The following is a 20,995-nucleotide window of genomic DNA, read 5'->3' on the forward strand; positions in this document are numbered from 1 at the left end:
TTCTCTGGACTCCCCGGACACACTGTAAAGTCTGCTGACAGGAGAGGAGCTCTTTCTTTTCAACACAACCTGCGTTGCTGCACTCCTCTCCTTTCTGTTCTGTCGCTTGTTTGTGGCTGCCGCAGTCTATGGAGCTGCCCTCATACATATTGAAGGGGGCTTTTGAGGAATCCACCAGTGTGCGTCTTTTTTTCATCCGGCCTACCCTCCTCTCCCCCTATTTACATTTGAGTGTCAATCTCTCCCTCTTTTTTTTTTTTTTATCTTTGCGTCTGTCTGTACTTTCGCATTCTGCTATTCAATTTCTGTTTTTCTCACTCTCTTCCACCTGCCCACTTCGATGAAAGCCCCCCTCACTTTCTCACACCACTTAGCTCCAAATTTCTCTGCCTACATTTTTTTTCTGGCTTTTGTTTTGTAGATTAAAAAACTCTTGTGTGCATCTCTGAAAGCCTCCCTACCTTAACTCCATCTATTTTTTTTCTCTATATGTCTCTCCACACTCCAAAGCTTATTTCACTATATCGCTGTCTTTTTTGCTGTCTCATTAAAAAATCTTGCTTGAAAACTATACCTTTTATGCATCTTTCTTTCTCATCTCTCAGCTATTTTTCTTAGACTGTCTCTCCTCTCCTCCTAATTTCCTTCGATAAATACAGAAACAATCTATTTCTGCTTCGTTAAATCATACTCCTTACTACTTCTACTGCGTACTTCCTCTCTATTATCTTGCTCCATCTCTCAAGCATCACTCTTATGTCCTGCTTCCATATATTTGTATGTTAGTCCTCATCTGACCATCTTATTACATCTTGTGTATCTCCTCTCTCCCTCTGTCCTTGTTTGTTTCCTGTCTATTTCTATCTTTCTCACTCTCTCGCCGGCCCCCTCTCTTTCATTTGGCATTCGTCCCTGCTTCCGCTTATCCTCTGCAGTCACTTTCGCCTCAAATATATTTACGTTCACACATTCAGTCCCTTTTCACCCTTATTTCAAACCTCCCTCCTTCTTATCTCCTCCGCGTTATTAAACTTCCTGTAGATTTCTGTCTCGCATGCAGGATTTCAGGTGGTTTTTTTGTGCTGCTTGAAGCTGAACTGGACGGATGAGGCGGGCTCCTTCCGTTTGTTACTGCTATCCAAATTACTCTTCGTTTCCCAAGAGAAGGCACTGCATTGTTCATTTGTTTGTCTGTATGTCGCCTGCAATATCTCACAAAATACTTACTAGATTTTGACAGTGTAAGGGAAATAGGAAATGATGCATCGCACCTCTAAAAATTCAATTTGCCCAAGGGAAGGAGACATAATTGCAGGTTGTTAAAAATAACATGTTTGCTAATAACAGGCCCTAAGGTTTCCCTGCATCATTTATAGGTGAAAACATGTTTATTGTTGCCTTATGGTATACCACTCCTTTGCACATTTTTTCCTTCGTTTTTTTTTTCACTCTGCATATTGTCCTTCTTAAATGCATCTTTTTTTAAGCTTTTCACTCTCATCTCGCACGCCTCCTCACTTTTGCTCTCATTCTTGGTCTTACACTCTCGTTATCTAACATTGTGTTTGCATTTCTCCTCGATCCTCCTCCTCTTCATCCGCCTCCTTCTCAGCTGCTCTTTGTCTCTCGGTTTGGCTTGTATGGTGAGTATGCAGGCGTTCATATTTGTGTGTCTGTGTGTGTGGGTGTCTTCCCTCAATGTCTAAGCACAGCGAATGCCTGGCCGTCAGCGGGGCCGCTAACTACCATGTCATCTTAATAGTCTGACCTGAACTCCAATCCCTCAGCCGACACACTGATCATTGGATACGGCTACGGATAATCAACCACCTCTTTGTTTACCTCTGGTAATTAACTACAGCTAATTAAGAACTGGAATTTACCACTTCATCTCTTTGCTATAACGCTAGGGTTACTCACTGATTACCTTTAAAATTGCTCCACCTAATCATTAACTTCGCTTGCCAAAGGTGAAAGAAAATCAACAACTGGGCCAGAGCAAGCAAAAACAAGACCATGAACAAACTTATTCTTCACAGGCACACCATTGAAAGGAAGGATGGTGATGCTATCTTTACAGCGTCAGTATTTCATAAGAGGAGGTAGACCTGTGCAATGCTAATTACAGGAAACACTTCACTTCCATTGTTTGCTAAGAAAGAACTCACAGTCTCAGGAACAACTCCTGCAGAGGAGCTGCATTGACTAACAATGACGGACACAAACTAATGGAGGTCCATTAATGAGACACACACCGGACCGAGCACTGCTGGGCTGCTGCTCGGTTCACACCAACAGAGTTCTCTTATGTAACTAGATGGTGGGGTGTTGTTGAGGGATGGGAATGTGATTATAGTCATTAAACCTAAAATTTGTTTTCAGAGTGAAGGGGCCATGCTGGAGAGAAAGGAGAATAGAAAGTGTCAACAAGCTTCAGCAGAACCCAAGAAGATGACTCTTTGTACTAAGACATGGTCTGAGAACATGCTAAACTAGAAAAGTGCACTGATCTCTGCCAGGTGTGTCTCCGTCTCCCCTCCCAAACATAAGAAGAGTTGAATGTCATTCAATTGTCCATCCTGTCTCCCTTACAGTCAAGATGGCGACGGGGACAACAAAAACTTGGGTTTATGTACGCATTGCTGCGTGCTTGGCTGACATCTCGAAGTGGATGGCGACACACCACCTGAAGCTGAACCTGGACAAAACCGAGCTACTCTTCCTCCCGGGGAAGGGTTGCCCGCACCGAGACCTGTCCATCACCATTGATGATGCCGTGGTGACGCCAACTCGGACTGTGAGGAATCTGGGTGTGACCCTGGACGACCAACTGTCGTTCTCAGCAAACATTGCATCGGTCACACGCTCCTGCAGATTCCTCCTCTACAACATCAGGAGGATTCGCCCCTTCCTCACTGAGGAGACGGCGCAGGTGCTCATCCAGGCTCTGGTCATCTCCCGCCTGGACTACTGCAACTCACTACTTGCTGGAGCCCCGGCGTCGGCCATCAGACCTCTGGAGCTTGTCCAGAAAGCTGCAGCACGTCTGGTGTTCAATCGCCCCAAGTTCTCCCACACAACTTCCCTTCTCCGTTCTCTACACTGGCTCCCTGTAAGAGCTCGCATCCAGTTTAAGACTCTGGTGCTAGCCTACAGGGCAGTGAAAGGAACAGCTCCTTCCTATCTCCAGGCCTTGGTCAAGCCCTACACCCCTGCCGTCGGACAGGGGTGTAGGGCAAAGGCCAAAATGTGGACTGCTACAGACTAGGGTAAGCTTGTTTCTAGCCCAGCCATTTGCAGAAAATGTATTTTGCTACTAAAGCATTTGTTGAGTACATGGGCCCTACTGCTGACTCTTCCCTACCGGCCCTTTAAGAGGAGTAAAGAGTCAGCCGTCAGTGACGGTATGAAACAGTCAATAAGGTGCGTTTATAGAAAAGTGTGAATCACCACAACCATGAGAGGTCTTCAACATACACAGTCATAAATGATCTTCCCACATGCTTACGCCTGCTAGAGATAACAATTAAAATAAAGGCATGTAGGTCGTTCCCATTCAGATTTTTCGAGGGAAAAATCCTCCGTGTTTTGATTTCTCTTTTTCAGGATCACAGAAAGTGCAACTCTATGACATCATCTAATTACTCTGGTTGAAATGGATGGAAAAAACAAATTATGGACAGTTCAGTTCCCATGCCTACATTAAACCTTTTTCCCTATCATTTTCCTATATCTTATTTTCATGCCGCAGAACTGGCTCAGTGCAAATTCAGTCAGGATTTGAGGTGGATAGGGTTGTGTTTATGTGTGTTTGTGCGACTGTGTTTGTGTCTATGTGGATGTGTGAGCCTGCAGAGGTCCATGCGTGCGTGTTTGTGTGTCTGTCTGTTGAAGAAAATATAAATATCAGGGCTGAGCTGCAGTTTTGTCCCACTTCATCTTTCTGTTTACTCATTCAGTATTTCAGGTTGGAAAGGGAAAGGGAAGGTCTACTCATTTGGCTCCTGATAGAGTTTTGACATAAATGTCTGCAGCGTGGCGAAAGCTTTTCCACAACAAATTTTCGATTGCAATGCAAATGACAATTATGTTGGCAGTCCCTGGCACCCTTTTATCTTTCCACCGAGCCAGAAAAAACAATTGGACTCTAAAAAATTGATCCACCGGGATGAGCGCTCTTCATGAATACAAAACACATTATTTCGGACGACCTGCTTGACACTGAGTAGCACAAAATTACCATATATATGTGTCTTTCTGTGTTTGTACTGTTAAATCTGAAATGGTTTGTCAGTTTGGACTGAATTTTTTAAATGTAGATTGCCACTGTGACTACTCAGAACCACTGAACATAGAATATTTTGCCTGTAATATACAGAGGACTCCACTTGAGTCTGCATCAAAGTAAACAGTAAAAATAAAGGCTTTATGTAAAACACTTGATGAAATGGTGTGGGTGTCTGTTAGAGGTGATTATTCAAAGAGGACAACACAGCACAGTCGGACAGGGGTTAACAGGAGATGTAAATAGATATTAGTAGTTGCCTTAATCTGCTTGGAGCACCAGATGAATTATATGTAATTGCGCTGTGACAATTAAGCTGTCAGATAAACTGTTGATTTGCAATCAGCAGTATACCTGACAGTTTTATCGGCTTGTGAAACTGTCAGGCCCTCTGTGACAGCCGAAACCTTCTAAGATTTCATGCACTGTCTCTTGTTGCTAACTTGATCTGAGAAGACTTTAACAAATACTTAACATCTTGAAGGGCTGCAAAGAGCCTCACATACTGTAAGAATGCCCAATTTCAGTTTAAGTGTTACATTTTGGTTACATCGGTAGTGTATATTGTCTCTTCCTTCCTTCACTGCTTTCTTGAATATGCTGAAAATCCCTGTAGTTTATCTGATCACATCAATGAATCGTATCTATGTCCTGAAATTGAGTCAATGCTCCAAACTCTGTGCAAACTGCTGTATGAATTTATTATCCACAATGGTTGCCCCTCTTTTTTTTTTTTTTTTTTACTTCCTTCCTTTCCATTTTTGTGTTGTTTGCTGCGACACTTTTGAAAGCTGCTGTTCTGCTAAGCATGCATAGCAAATAAAGTGGCATGTCGAGCAGAAGCAGGCTTGAAAACCCCCTCTGGCAATATGGCTCACTAGGCTGAACAAGCAGCTCGCGGTCCAGATTATCCGTGTCAATGGAACGGAAAATGAGAATCAGGATTTGCAATGTATCTGAGAGCATGGAGGTTATGAGCTTATTTGACTATCTAAGTTTTGAGCCTATCATTTCAAAGGCTCAAAAACCTCATCTTAATCAAAGTTAAGGTGGAATTGCGTCCATGGTGAGATAACAAATGAACACCCTTAAAATAAGATTCACACATAGTAAAGAGAGTGCCCTGTAAGGTAAAATAAACAAAAACTTCACTTCAAGAAATCACTGTGCAAACAAACCAGATGTTGCTCAACCAGTACTCAAGCAAGGGTGGTGCACTTCAGGGACAGATAAGAGCTCAGGAAAAATCAGTTTGAATGCATTCGACATTGGACATAATAACTGGAACAGAGGTGCAACGTAACGCAATAGCCTTGCAACACATGTTCTGCAGCTTTTAATGTTCAGGTTTCATTGACAATGTGTCGTGTGTGTGAAAGCTGAATGTTAGGTGTTCATTTATATGTTGCAAATGCAATGACATTGTTGACTGTACATGCACGCAACATGTCTCATATTGTAGTTTTTCCATTCTCATGAACTGATACCTTTCTAGAGATATGATTGTCTTATAGGAAATGTTTTAAACGTAGGGTACTATAGAATGTAGGTATACTATAAAATCTACAAAAAGTGACATTTTATACCGTGGAGAAATACCATGAAGTATAATAAGGTTACTGATAGCAGACATTTGACTGCTTCTGGATATGATATATAAAAAAATCGCAGAACCATATTTATAAATGTTGTGTTGTAGACCTATTCGGACATACTGTACATGATTGGAGTTGTAATAATGTGTTGAACACGTAAACATACAGTGGGCCTAGATGGAGAAAGCTGCGGAGCTCGCGTCCATCGGACAGCCCTCTGATTGGTCCCCTCTGGTCCAGGGGCGGGGCTCGCGGCTTTGGGCATTTTCACAAAATCAGCCCCCACGCAGCTCGGTCTTTCATTGACTACGGATTTGTCGAGTTAACCCGATCTCTCTACGTTTGTTTTTTTGTCATTGCTGTACGTATTAACTTGCGTTTTGTTTTCATTTACATTCACCGCACGCGTAAACTGTTTTCTTAATAGAGGTGTGCGCGATCGAGCTCTTCTCGGTGAACTTTTTTTGCATTTTTCTTTTTTGCACAACCTACCTGAGTTGTGCTTCCTCTCTGCACGCCTCCTCTCCTCTCCACCATGGATTTGGTTTGGATTGTGGGCTTCGTTGTGAGCGTCTGCGCCTGGTTTGCTTCAGCGGAGCGGCACAGCGTCTACTGGAACAGCACGAACCCCAAGTAAGGATCTCTTGTATTATTTCCCCTATTCCCATGCATTGCACTTTCTTCTTTTATTTAACTTTTAACCTAATTCTCAGTGCAGATTGCATCATTATGATTCAGACTCCGAAGCGTTTGAATAGTTGCAACTCATGCATATTCAGAGAGCTTCTTGTGATGAATTTGTGATGGAAGCAACTGGCTGCTGTTGTCATGATAATGCAAGACAGTTGGGAGTCTCTCTCTCTCTCTCTCTCTCTCTCTCTCTCTCTCTCTCTCTCTCCCCCCCCCCCCCCTCCCCCTCTTTCTTTCTGGGCTCGAACCTGTTATTATGGTGCTGTTTACCTGTAATACTTTGTCCAACCTGTTCAGATTTAATCCGTTGTGCAATCTGTGTACCTATACTGCGGGATTAGTTACGCCATCAATTAATCTTTGTGAAGTGAAAGAGAGTAAACAGCTCGTACTACTGAGGGAAGACAGCCCCTTTTTAAATGTGTGTGTGTGTGTGTGTGTGTGTGTGTGTGTGTGTGTGTGTGTGTGTGTGTGTGTGTGTGTGTGTGTGTGTGTGTGTGTGTGTGTTTTATGGACAGAGAAAAGCAATGATTGTTTTTTTCTTTATTTCAGGACTTTATCAGGTATCATCTATGCATACTAAAATACATTTCATTATTTGGACTCTTTATGGACACATTTGTGTGTTTATTGTAAGAGAGCAGCAGTGTAGCAGTTTAATTGCACATTTAAAAAGTCTGTGAATTTCTGTTTTGTTTGATGCTGTTGAATCTTCATCCAATGAGCTGGAATCCTATAGGGGAAGGTTTTTTTCTTTGCAAGTGGTTATATATATATTTTTGTTCTTTTTTTTTTTTTCTGGTGTGACTCACAGCACAACGTGTTGAAATATCATATCCCCCCCCCCCCATCTGACAAGAGAGTCCTAACCCTCTGTGTGGAGTGGGAGGTTGCTGTGTCTCCTAAATCAAGAGATATCGCATGGGGTTTACGTGGCTGTCAGGGAGACATAGGGGTGTTCATATTTCAGGTGGTGAGACGAGTAATAATGGTGTGTGACAGAGACGGAGGAGGTAACTTGAGGCCTGCCCAGTAGGTCACGCTGTGGGAGAGAGAGATAGATTGCTCAGGGGAGGAGAAACTGGAGCTCAAATTGTTGGGGTTAGGGGCCGCGCAGAGTAAGTGGGGGTCAATTAGAATTATGTTTGATGGTGGCCGGGTGTACGGGAAGAGTTGAATTTATACACCACAAATGAACTTCTACACGCACCCACACACAAACGCACCCACTCGGGGCAGGCAAGCACAAACAGGGACTCCTGGCAGACAATCGCAAACCAGAACACTCAATCACAGCAACTGACAAAGCTATCTTAATCAATCAGTGTTGGGCTCACTCTCTCTCTCTCTCTCTCTCTCTCTCTCTCTCTGCGCACATGTCTTAGCTTGGTTGCAAACAAGCAGATATTCACTAATTCTCCCACAAATTTACATTCAAACACTGTTTCCCTACGGATGTCCCTTGTGGTTGAAACTACAGCATTCACTGTTGTCTGAAAGGTCGCAATTACAGCGTGAAAGCACTGAAAATCAAAATCAGGTCCCAGATGGAAAGGCGTTTAGTTGTTTTCCCCCCCCGCGGTGGAACAACAGTGATCACCCCTGTATATAAACTAGTAATCCGTCCTTTTGCACTTGCTATTTTTTCCTCTGGATGACTGTGCTAAGTCTACCCCTCTGGCAACTCTTAATCCTGTATTCGCGGAAAAAGCACAGAGTTTCTGAGATGTTTTCATTTGGTACTTTTCATCATTCCCAGCAATCTGCTCCCCCCTTTGACCCCTTTGATACAGCGTGTTGACGTACATCTTTTCTCTTGTGAGACGTGCTTTCCCTCTTTTCTAGGTTTATTGTTCCATCTTGTTGGTTAGAAAGCTGTCGTTAATCAAATTGATCTCAGATTGATCACTGCGGTGCATGTGGTGCAGGCTCATTTCCTTTTACTCCGTGTGTTTGTTGAGGGATTTAGCAACACCCACACACGCACACATTCGTACATAGGTCTATACATGCATAGTCGCCCTGCTCTACACTGGTTTGTGCATGTGTGTGAATGACTTCCAAGGTCATCGCTGCCTGTACATTAACGACCACTTTGTTCCAGCAGGAGTTTATTCCTGACTGCGTGTTTTTCAGCACTCTCTGACCTTTTTACTTGTTAGTATATTTGTAACCTTTGTGTCTGATTAGCAACAGCTTAATCACCAGCACCGCTTCATTCCCAGAAAGAGGCTCACCAATGTGCCCAGTTGGTTCGGGCCCCTGCATGCCAGTGTGTATACGTGTCTTTTGTAAGGGGAGCGTCTGTGCAGAAGCCCGTGTATGTGAGCACTTACAACATCACCAGATTTGTGTGACTCACACACTCTCATACACATTAACCTCAATCATCAACACACAAACACACACACACACACACACACACACGTGCCACACAGTTGTGATTGATGTTAACATCGTCCCAGGAGCCCTCTGGACTCCAATAATCTTCCCTTTCCTCCCTTTCCCCCTTTTTTCCCTGCTGACCGAGCATGAGTAGACCCCCCCCCCCCACACACACACACACACACACACACACTCTCTGCTTTGTACCTGTCTCTCCCTCTCTCCAGCACCTCCCTCCCCCTCCTCTTGGCCAGGTTCCCCTTTCAACTTGGTTCTGATGTCTCCGGTCCTGCGAGTCTGTTAACCGTTTCATGGCTCTCTCATGCACATGTTTAATTTTGACATCATCATCATCCTTATCGTAATGATGACACGTTTTTGAGCTAATCTGTTCTGGCTTTGCTATGCCTTTCCAAGGAGCTTTTTTTAATTTCAGTTAAAACAATAAAATAAGCTTCCAAATTGTTGTTTCGCATACCATCGCTGGCACAGTGGTTTAATTCATTTAATTGATGTGCTTTTTGAGCTGTGTTGGCTCAAATGAGGGATTTTTTCAAGGTATGTTTCATCCGTGTGAATTTTCTTTTTTGGTATTTAGCCAGTCAATAAGGGTGTTTTGTGATGCTTCCCATACAAATTGGGGGAATGGTCTTCACAGTGAGCCACAGAAAGAGAATAGTAACTGGTGTGACCGATCGGGGGTCAGAGTTCGCTATGTGATGAAGTGGCACAGCCTCTATCAATCTGTCAGTCATTCTGTCACGGCGGTGGTCCCTGAATACTGGCTGCCACTCAGGCCGGCCCCTCTTCACACGGCCGTGGCTCTGCCTCTGGGAAACTCTCATTCTTTCCCCCTCCTGTCTTTTCGGTCCCCTTCGCTCCTTCACCAGCTTTTTATCTCAACTTTACAAGCTGTCCCTTTTCAGTCGTTTATTTCCTCACCTCCAACTCTGGCTCTCGGAGAAGGGGGAGGAAGGAGGGAAGCATGCTAAGAGGTGTGGAATTTTTTTTATCGTTCTTGGCATCCATGGCAATCCGTCACAAGGCACTTTGCCCTTTCCTTCACGCTTTTTTTTCTTCCCTCAGCCTTCTTTCTTAAAGCTTCCTTCTTCTACCTCGCTATGAAAAGCCACTCTAGTCTTCCCAGCAAACAGGTTTATTCTTTTCCTTTTTTTTCTCCCCTCTTGTGTGTCTTGCTGAAGCAGTTGAAATGGAAGTGGTAGAGCCAGTCTGAAAACTCAAAGTGTGAAAGGCCTTTAAATAAAGGAGAAAAAAAACAAAAGGTGTACACGTAGGAGTAGGTTAAAGCGTCTGTTTGACTTCCGTGCATGTGAGCACGTACATGTTTGAGAGATGAAGGATAAGATCTGGTAGTGAGCTGGTGTGATTAGGTGGACATAATAGAAATGGGATTTCTGAGAATTCCAAGTAATCTAAACTAAAGCTAGTTTCCTCGAAAAACAGCTCCTTTTCCCACTTCACTTCCTAACCCGACCTTCGCTCGAAAGCCCCACCCATTCTTTTCAGTAAATTCCTACGTCTATCCCCATCTTTTTCCCGCATCGCCCGTCCCCTCCCACCACCCATAATCTGCCTTTGTAATCTGTCTGGTGAATTCAATCTGGTGAAAATACCCTAAGAGATTGTCAAACCGATGGTAATCGCCTCTTATAGGCTCAATGCTCATTGAAGTGTGTAGACGTTCCCTATCTTTACAGTCTGTAATCATCTATAAGAAGACTTTACCTCACTTCCCACATTTGCAAGAGTCCACATTTGATATTCCCACTTGTTGTTGCCAGTGTCAATGGCTTGTTGTATTGACTGCACCAGATAGAGAATCAGGCCAAAGGTTATACCTTCCTGCAGGCGTGCTGTCTGGCGCTACCAAAGTCTGCATGCTCTCTGTTGTGTGTTTCCCTATGAAGTGCTGCACTTCCTGGCTACGTCTTTTCCCGGGAAAACAGCGTATCCTGTCTGAACAATAAACAATACAGTTCTCACACCAACACACGCAAGACTTTAAAGGTCTGGACTCGGGGAGTTGATTGAATTTCCCAGGCTTGTTTGTAGAATGAATATGTTTGAATGAATAGAATAAGTAAATTTGTAGCTTTTAATAGTTTTTTATGATGTGCTCAGCTGTTGAGCTGTGAGGATGATTCAGGATCCGCCTCCCCACCTGCGCTGCTGTCAAATCTCTGTGTCTCTATTATGGATTCTCCTCTGATCACAGTCACCCCAGTCAACACCTGTTTCTCCACTCCTTGTCCATCCTTGTGCCTCTTCCTTATCTTCGCTCCAGACTTCCCCCTCTCATCCTCTTTTCAACCCACACAAAAATCACAGAGGACGAAAAAAACATTAATACACAGATTTATGTCTATGAGTGGAGCCTGCACTTTCTTTCTCAAAGTGTGTGTGTGTGTTGTCAAAGTGTGTGTGTGTGTGTGTGTGTGTGTGTGTGTGTGTGTGTGTGTGTGTGTGTGTGTGTGTGTGTGTGTGTGTGTGTGTGTGTGTGTGTGTGTGTGTGTGTGTGTGTGTGTGTGTGTGTGTGTGTGTGTGTGTGTGGCAGAGATAAGGAGCGTGTGTGTCTTCCAGACTTGTTTGTCAATTCTTGGTGAAATTCAATGCACCAACAGTGCATGTGTGTTTGGATGAGGAAGAATTAGTCAGCAGGAGTCAGATATTATCTCTGACAATGAAGCATTGTGTTTGTTTTGTTGTGTAAATAAGGCTCATTGTGTCAAACTTATGTTTTTTTTGGCCTTTTTTCTCCTGTTTGTTGGATGTCTGGGTTCAGTGTGTAAACATGTTCCCACAGCAAATACTGCCACCCCCTAGAGGTCAGCTTTATTACTACCATTACTACTACAAGGTAGCTGTAAGCAACAGCTACTACTACTACTACTACTACTACTACTACTGCTACATAAAAAAATCCATTTAATAATTGGCTTGAGCACACACAGTTTCCCAGGGGAATTCATTAAGCCACCAGCTCAGACTCGTGTTAAAAAAAAAAAAAACATGAGCATGAACATTTTGCCTTGTGGAACTCAATCCAGTAAAATCGATTTCCTTGTACAGATATCTGCCTCCTGAGAAATGTGTTTTCAGTGGTGACCTTTGTGTTCTGGCCCTTATAAGATACAAATGACTCAGGGGACAGCGTGAGACAGTTGGAAAGAGCATATGTATTCATCCAAGCCTTCTTAGTGCGGTGGGATCAGCCAATTATTTCTCTGCTGGACTTAAATCTTTGTCGCTTTACTGGGTGGAAAGAAAAAAAGGAGCTCGGTAAATTCAGCTTGGAACGCCGGCTGAATGACCAATGATCCGGACGGACAAAGGTTGAATGACGGACGGGAGAAAAACCTGATTGAGATGGATGACGAAAAGTCAAACAGTGTAAAGAATGAAGGCTGGAATATTATGTTTAAAAAAGGAGTTGGACCATATTGGTTTCTATGACAACCCTAGATTACCCACTTGCAATTGTGCTCTGCAAACGGTGGGCCAGAAAGTTGCATATTTGGAATACCACCAGGAATTTGTGATTGGTTCAGCAAGTCTGGTGATGGGGGGGAGGGACAGAGTTGACATGAGGATCTGGTTTGCTTATTGAGTGATGAAAGACGGACAGAGAGTGGGAGGGGACGGCTGACATTGATGGATTAATAGATACACAGATGAAACAAAAAGAGTTTGCGCAATAACGTTAAACACTCCTGCTAAACTACACTCATGATGCACCTTCGAAAGGCTTCACCTCTCTCTGATGTGCCACCTTCCTTCTGGAGTCACGAAGCATCAGATATAGCTTGAAAGAAATGGCTCCCTTGTGTCCAGTGTCTTTCATTCCTCTGTTAAGACCTCGGACTTTCCCCTCTACAACCACGGACACACTAACACTCACAAATTCATAGTCATTGTGTCTCCTTTGATCTCTAAAACTCCAGTGTAACAGTATAATACCCCTTCTCTGCGTGAGAACAATAGCAGTGGGACAAAAAAAAGCCCCACCCTGCCTATCTCACCCCTTACTCCGTCCCCATCCCCTCTGCCGCTGCTCTGGGCCTCACTGTCCACCCTAAGCCCCCGTATTAACCAGGGTCTGGTGCTGATGAATGGACCAGAGCTCAGCTTCTGCTCCACCCAATAATCCAGGCTTGGATGAGCCGATTAGGTGGTCCCCACATTCCCGTTCACTCATCTGTGACGCAGGCCAGTCACCTTTTGGGTCACATTACTGTCGTGCAAAAAACGGGGTGGAAAATAATCATGTTTATGTGGTAAGGGTGACCGCACAGGTCAAGTAGACCAGAACTCCTGGTTTTAGACGTGGCCTTTATGGAAGTTTTTTTAAATAGATCTGAATCGATCTTTAAAGTATGCGATTCCCGTCTGAGCACCGGTCGCTAGAATTTTAAATTCACAAGGCCCCTCCGGTGCTGACTTGGAAATTGTCCGACCTTTGATCCACATTGCGGCCTCTTCGCCTCAGAGGTCCAGCATTCCACAGGGCGATAGAGTGCAGAGATGAGAGGGTGATGGATGGGTGAAAGGAGGGGGTAGAGGTGGAGAAGAAAGCAAAACACTGGCCAGAGAGATTAAAGAAGAGAGATTAGACTCCTGCTACTGAAGAGGCTCCAATAAATCAGAAATTCTTTCACCGGATAGGAGGAAGAGCGGCTGGGAACAGCCTGTAGTCTATTTTTCACCAGATTGTACACACACTCATTTATACATTCCCTCACTGCTATCATCGCTGTTCATTATTGGCGTTTATTTTCCACCTTATCACAACTGAAACTCACTCCCAGATTCCTCCGAGCTCTTCAGACGCGACGCAAACACACATACACTCCAACACCAACAATCACACATTTAAATGTCTCAGGCTGAGACGGACACACATGCGCACAATCCTGGCTGCATATCTGCCATAGCTCCACAAATCATCCTTAAGTAGAGAACACAACTTCTCCATGCTGTTGCTTCGGCTGAAGCTCCAAGTGGCACTGTCATAAACAGAAAGCACATTAGGATGAACAATGGGAATAAATCAAGGCAGCCTATTGACAGAGAGATGGGAACAGTCTGGAGGAGGGAAATAACAAGGGACACACACTGGGGGAGACAGAGCAGGACTTTGTCTGCTAAAGTGAAGGTGGCATGATTTGACTTTGTTAGCTAAACCTTTTCACACAGAGGCCTAAGCTCCCTTTGAAGTGTGTTACTCCGATCAGTTAATTAAGCAGATGATGTGGAACGTTTCAATGCAGAGGCGTTAGAGGGGAACAAAAGGCAGCGGGATAATTAAAACTATTTGCCGTTAGTTAAAGGGGCTAGCCAGCCTCCCCGGGTGCGTATTCAGCCACTGTTCTCTCTGCTAAGGGAGGTATTCCATCAGCGCGGGCACGTTGTGAATAGAGACACTGTATGGAACGGTGGCATTGATAAAGCAACTGTAGCACAAGCATAGATACTTACTCTTACTGAAAGAAACTTCAAAAGCCGTTTCCCCCAGCCCACGCCTATTCATGCCCTCTGCCTTCCCCCCAAACGCTCAGCCTAAAGGGGCTGGAAAGTCGAGAGAGGGGGGGCATAATTACCCCCCCCCGGGGCAACTTTAATACCCCTTTTTGTGTCTTAATTGCACCCCCCTTCGACCCCCTTTTTGATGAACACATTGGGAGCATACCACAACTGGTTTGTTATCCGGGCTCTGTGCCGGGGGGCGGTTGGCTTTAGGGAGTTTGTTTGTGTGTGTTTTCTGTGTTTGCAGCGGGATGATAACTCTGTCAGGCAAAAGCAGACAACAGTGTTTGTTCAATAGTGTTATCGATTCAACTGGAATTGAAAGTGGCAGGGGGAAAAAACACTTTAGCGCCAATCTGGTAAACAGAGCGTGGCGGGCAAACTGCAGATAAGCACAAAGCTGTCTGGACCATGGCAAAATGATAATTATTGCGCCCCCCCTCCCTCCACCCGCTACCAAAAGTTGGCAGGGGCACACTTTTATCTGCACAGTTGGATGGAAGTTTCATCAGTTTACTAAAAAGGTGCTTGTTTTCTAATGGGCCTGTGTTGCTGTTATAATGGCGTTGCCGGCTAATCTGGTGATCAGCATTGAGGGAATGCAGTCAGGCGGAGAGAGGTAACTGGGTAGGGGTGGGGGGAGGGAGGGAGGCAGGCAAAGGGCGAGCAGGAGTCAGGTCCCACTGTTTGGAGCCACAGCGTCTGTCCTTTTACCAGGGGGGCACCAGGGAGACCCCTGGCCAAAAACAACAACGGCAGCTAACGAGCGGCGGGGGCCCGTGCACTTTGATCGTCAGTCACACATATGGAGCTTGTCACACAAACGCAAACTCCCCAAATGCTGCTTGTTACATCTAAGGGGTTTTATGAGAGAACGACAGATTTCTCAAAGAAACCCCTACTCCAGTGGTGTGGTTTCTTTCTGTGCCAAAGGTGTCCGATTGGCACCCTGTAGGCTTTGGGAACTCTTTATCTCTTTGAGATCTGTAGATCAGATTAAATAGCAGTTAGAAACGTACTCACACTGGCTGCCTGCCTCTTTCTTTGGGGTTGGTGGAAGCCTCTTGAGCCAGCCATGTATTCATTGCAAAAGCAACAAAACCCTATATTAGACACACATTCTCCTTGTGTGTTGTGAAAATATTGAAGTCTGTCAAATTTCATCCATTCTCAGAGAACCCCCGGTGATCAAGAACAGTAGGAGACGGTAAACTGATAGGCATCGCTTTGGAGCTCAGTACCGGGGGAGGTGTGGGTGTGTGTGTGGGTTTGGTGGGTGCAAATAGTAGGTAGCTACTGCTTTAGGTTGTTGATAGATGGGAATTACTGGGAAGTGTGTGTGAGATTGTGTGTGTTGCTAGCGGCCGGCTACCGCTCCAGGCCGGTGATAGATGGCTTTGGCTGAGAAGAGAGCATTAGCTGTGAGCCGCCCCTGGAGCAGCCACTCAGTCAGGGGGAAGGGGACAAAGCTGAAATACCTTCAGTGTCAACTCCCCGGAGATAAACTCATAATATCTCTGACAGAAAATCCAGGAGGGGGAAGGAATCATGGACAGTTGAGATAAGGCCAATTCAATCTGCCTCAGAGAATTTTAAATTGTTGTTTTAACTAGTGTTTCTGTAATAATTCAATTGTGTTTGTGGGAACATTGGAAGCAGGAACGGCTTAAAAGTTTTCTGCTCTTTTGACCCACGTCCAAGGGGAAGGGAGGGAGTTTAGTTTACTTGAGGACTATCGTAAAGAGGGTGGAGAGGGTGGAGGAGTGACGGGAGGGGAGGCAGACAGTCAAACTGTGTCTCTGTGTTTGTAATGAGAGGGAGTGTGGTGGGAGACGGTTACAGGCCGTCACCAGACTCATTTTGTATGTGTCCGTCTGTCTCTCTAACGCTAATGAATGGCTTAAAACACATGTGACCTTTATCTGAATCCTTAGCCATATCTCTGGTCAACTCCGGTGTGTGTCTGATTCCGTTGAAGTCAACTTGTCATAATGCATTCTGTCTCTTTATCTGTGTGGGTGTTTCGCGTGTAGCCCCGCAGATGTCGATACTCATCTTAGCGGGCTAACTGACTGCTAATGTTGCTCTGTAAACATCACTCTACTCCCGGGGAACGTGGGATCAATGTGCAGCAAGCAGCAGCACCAGAAACGGTGGCCTCACGTTCATCCATATTTATGCACATGTTCGCTGCAGATCATTCTTCCCCTTATTGCGTTTTCCCTCTTCATTCCACTCCAACACACACATATTTTGTCACTCACAAACACGATCTCTCTCTCTCTTCCTTCTGCTCTCTATGTCTCATTCCCAGGCCTCTCAGACTTTCCTCTGATTTCCCTGTTGTACTCTGGCATGTAGCCGATCAATATATAATCACAGGTTTTGAGGCTTATATTTATTACCGCTCCGATGCTATAAGCACGGTTATCAGTCTCCTGCCACTTGTATAACCGTCCTCCTCTGCCTCCCCCCTGCAGGTTTATATGGGACGACTACACCGTGGAGGTGAAGCTCAATGACTACCTGGACATCGTCTGCCCCCATTACCCTCAGGGTGAGGTGCCATTGCTGGATGCTGAGCGATACGTGCTCTACATGGTGGAGCGCGAGGACTACGATTCCTGCAAGCCCGAATCCTACGACCAGATGCGTTGGGAGTGCGGCCATCCTTTCGCTCCTCACGCCCCTGAGAAGTTCTCGGAGAAGTTCCAGCGGTTTACTCCGTTCACTCTGGGAAAGGAGTTTCGTCAAGGAGAAAGCTACTATTATATCTGTGAGTGCCAATATAGCTTTCTTTCAGAGTTGTCTCAGTGTTTTTCAGTCCCACAGAGGGGAAAATATAGCAAACCAACATTCTCAAAGCTCCTCAAAGTGCTTCATGTTCTTCGCCTATCTGCGTAGTTAGAAAATGTTTTATGTGAACGGACAGGAACCTGCCGCTAACATCTGCATATTAACCTGCTCACAATGATGACAACATGCTAATGTTAAACATGTTCAACATCTTAGTTTAGCGTGTTAGCATTTGCTAATCAAAGTAAATGTCATTGTTTTTTCTGGTATTTGGTCATAAACCAAAGTGTTTAAGTGCAAAAACTCAGATTTGGACTAGATGATGACTAGATGAAAAGTGAAGCGACCACCATACATAATTCCAATTCCTCTTGAGAGGCTCTGTGTCAGGCTGTCTGACTGAAGGAAGTGAAGGCAAACTTTTGCAGTATTGTTTCGTTTTTTTACTAACCCTAACATGCTGGAGCTCGGTGGCCTGCTCATTTAAGCTTAACCTGGACATTAACTGGGGTGTTGGCTCAGTTTGCCAAGTTTATACAACACTTCCCCTGCTAGACTGTAACCACAAAGAGCCAGGAGTGTTGTCATCCTGACCATGGCTGTAATTAGATAAACTGCAGGACAAGACACACTTCGCCTGGTCACAGATGGCTTCCTAAGCTTTGTCCCTGTGTCTGTCTGTTGCCAAGTCTTTGTGTGTGGGTGTGTGGGCACATGCATGAAGGTGAATTAAGGGGCCAGTGGAGGATAATTGCATTAGTTAGGATGTTAACGCCTGTGTTGTTTCTTCCCGGCAGCCAAACCTTTGCACCACCATGGACAGGAGTGCCTCAGGCTCAGGGTGGACGTCGTAGCTGCTGATGGTGAGTTTAACCGCCCTCCCGGCTGGAAGGTCGTGTTAGGCTATTGTGAGACCTAAGCAGAGTAATTGATGGAATTCTTTCTTTCATTCCAGGCTCTCAAGAGGCCAGAGTGGCTAAAGGAGGCACAGGTGGGGCTGCAGTTGGAGCTGGGGGTGGGGTTCACAACCCGTCCAACAGACTGCCTGCAGGTATGTTCACCAACCCTGCGTCCTTTCTAATTATCCCTGACCTTAAAACAATCCAGGCACATTTAGGATAACGTTAGGGTGTAAATATGTGGCGCTAATGTGTCTTCTTTATCTCCCATCTTCAAGCAGATGACCCAGTGGTGAGCCTGCCAGATGTCCAGAAGAGTGTACGGTCAAACTCTGTGGTGACGGCTGCATCCCTCTCAATTCTCTCATTGCTAGTCCCATCTTCATTACTGCTATTGTTGCACTGAGAGTACATGAAAGGACTGCTGTCAGCAGACTTTCTTTTCAGGGACTACAATGAAGACAGTCCATGGGGATGAGACCACTGACTCAGAAAGACAATTTTTCCTGCCCAGTGCTGGCCACAGGGAGAGACTTTTGAAGCTTGTAAAGTACAGATGGACTCGCTCGCACTGAACGTGCTGAGTAACTATGTGTGCTTCGTCTAATTTTTTTTTCTTAGAAAGACCAAGCTCTACTTGATTTTTATTTTGGGCTCTCTCCCAAAAAAAAAAAAACATTAAAGTGCTTGGATGATAACCCTAGAAGACGATATGAAGAAGATTAAAGAGGAACCTAAAGTGGCCGAAGAACAATCAACAGCAAAGACACCAACTCTGTTTGAAATTTTTAAATTTGGTTGGGATGAATCCACATCCAATGGAAAAGTAATCTCTCACCCTTTGAGCCAAAGATCAGTCATCTCCTCCCAACTTGTACACTATTCCACCCTTGAGTATTGTGTACTACTTGTTGTATTGTTATCGTAATGGTATCGAGTGGCATTGGTGTCCCAAGTAATTACTTTCTTTAAATGTAGCATTGACAGACCCGGGGACCTTTCTCATGACTACCAATCCTCTGCGAACTCGACAATGTGCTTATATACTGTAGCACTAATGCTGCACAGTACAGACACAACAACATATACTCCATAACAGTGTTACACACAGACACACACACACACACACTGACATGAAAACACACTACATCCAACTGTGTTACGTGTACATTCTGTGAAGATAATTTATAACATTTGCAGCTGAGAAGTTTTACTGTATATACCATGTGCTCACGAAGAGAAATGTTTACTGTTGGCAGCGGGGAGAGCTTCTCTTCTCTCCGTCTCCTGGTAGAGTACTTGTGTGAAAGGGCAAACGTGTGAGTTGAAGTGAGAGCAAGAAAAAGGGAGCGATTGATTGAAAGAGTGATGAGACAAAATGTTTTTCTGCCAAAAGCGAACACTGAGCTGTTGTGTGTGTGTGTTGCAGAGAGGCTGGTTCTTCTCTGTTTGTTGGATCTTGCCGCTGTATTGGTTAAACTGTGTGACATGGAGTGCTGGTATCTTTTATTACTACAGGACCCAACCCTGTGTTTCATGGTGCTCTCCTCTCGTGTTTTCAACACAAAGTTCAGCTATTTAGACTTAATAATTAACACGGTTTTGGATGATTTGAAAACATTATAGTCACCGGTTCACAAGAGACGAGACACGGCATCAAACCTCGTTGCCAAGCACATCTTCACCTGACAGGCTGGCTTGACCAACAAAGCACAACTGTGTATGACTACCATTGAAGTCAGTCTTTTTTTATCTGAATTCTTGTTACCTTTTTTTGTACATGTGTAAGTAAGAAAAGTGTATAATATGTATATATTTATATATATATATATATATATAGAAGATTATATAAAAAAAAAATGTTTGATAAATATGCTAAATGTGAAAATTTCATGTGAAATAAAAAAAGATATTTTTGGAAAACCCGAACAGCTTTCTTGTGTTTATTTTTTGCAATGCTTGGATGTCTAGGCAGTCATCTCTCCAACTTGTAAGATATTATTTTGGTAATGTTGGTCTGTTTTGTGTTGGGGTTTTTTGTGCCTTTGAGCAAAATATCTCAACAACTATTTGATGGATTGCTATTAAGATTGGTTAAGACATTCATATCCATCTCAGAATGAATTGTAATAATTCTGATTATGCCTTGATTTAACATCTAGCTCCATCATCAGGTCAAAATGTTAACTTGTCTAGTACTAACAAGCAAATCTGAGCATGCTAACATGCTAAACTAAGATGTTAAACATGGTAAACATTATACCTGCTAAACATCAGCATGTTAACATTGCCATTGTAAATATGTTGACACAGTGGCTTCGGTATGTATAGAAAACAGCAATGTTGCACAAAAGTACAGCCGTAACAGGTAACAAAACTAGGAGTCTTGCATGCACATGCTTTTTGTTAAAGGTTTAATTATCCTTAATTAAAGATCACACTTCCCTCTTAAAGTAAGGTGATTTTGGTGCTGAAAAGCTCTCAGGAAACCCAGCCCATTTCTACTTTTGATTACACTGGAAAATAGCTCAGATAATGACTCACACACACGCTAATGTGACAGGAGTTGAATAGAATCAAGGCCAAATTAGCTGGAGACCAGCTACAATAGAGATAAAGGCCAAACGATGTGAGAGCTATGTTTATCATTACAGTTAAGGTTGCCTTTTGGCATGAAGTCTAAACACACAGTGGTGATGCCTTTACTGTCTTTATCTCAACCTTCTGTCGAGCCTCCACCCTGAGCTACAACACCCCCCTCCTAACAAATACACACACCCACAGCTCCTCTTTTCTCCAGC

The 20,995-nt window shown here is 44.2% G+C and overlaps 1 protein-coding gene across 2 annotated transcripts; it reads left to right on the top strand.

The window, feature by feature from the left end:
• Positions 1–6,202: 6,202 nt before the first annotated feature.
• LOC129097476 (ephrin-A1-like) lies at positions 6,203–20,045 on the top strand. 2 transcript variants are annotated; one of them, XM_054606350.1, is made up of 5 exons: positions 6,203–6,513; positions 16,980–17,275; positions 18,093–18,158; positions 18,251–18,346; positions 18,473–20,045. In XM_054606350.1, the coding sequence occupies exons 1-5, from the start codon at positions 6,416–6,418 to the stop codon at positions 18,598–18,600; spliced, it is 684 nt and encodes a 227-aa protein (XP_054462325.1). In that variant the 5' UTR covers positions 6,203–6,415; the 3' UTR covers positions 18,601–20,045. The 2 variants fall into 2 exon arrangements, with proteins under 2 accessions (XP_054462325.1, XP_054462326.1); XM_054606351.1 differs by having other exon boundaries at positions 18,476–20,045.
• The last annotated feature ends 950 nt before the right edge of the window (positions 20,046–20,995 follow it).

This window comes from Anoplopoma fimbria, chromosome 10 (genome assembly GCF_027596085.1).
Source record: "Anoplopoma fimbria isolate UVic2021 breed Golden Eagle Sablefish chromosome 10, Afim_UVic_2022, whole genome shotgun sequence".
Lineage (NCBI taxonomy): Eukaryota > Metazoa > Chordata > Actinopteri > Perciformes > Anoplopomatidae > Anoplopoma > Anoplopoma fimbria.

What these genes read in the sequence shown, in the direction of transcription:
- LOC129097476 (XM_054606350.1), top strand. Translation starts at nt 6,416, where the DNA reads ATGGATTTGGTTTGGATTGTGGGCTTCGTTGTGAGCGTCTGCGCCTGG. An exon ending in AGAAAGCTACTATTATATCT is followed by an intron (nt 17,276 to 18,092) that starts GTGAGTGCCAAT and finishes TCTTCCCGGCAG; the next exon opens with CCAAACCTTTGCACCACCAT. An exon ending in GTCCAACAGACTGCCTGCAG is followed by an intron (nt 18,347 to 18,472) that starts GTATGTTCACCA and finishes CCCATCTTCAAG; the next exon opens with CAGATGACCCAGTGGTGAGC.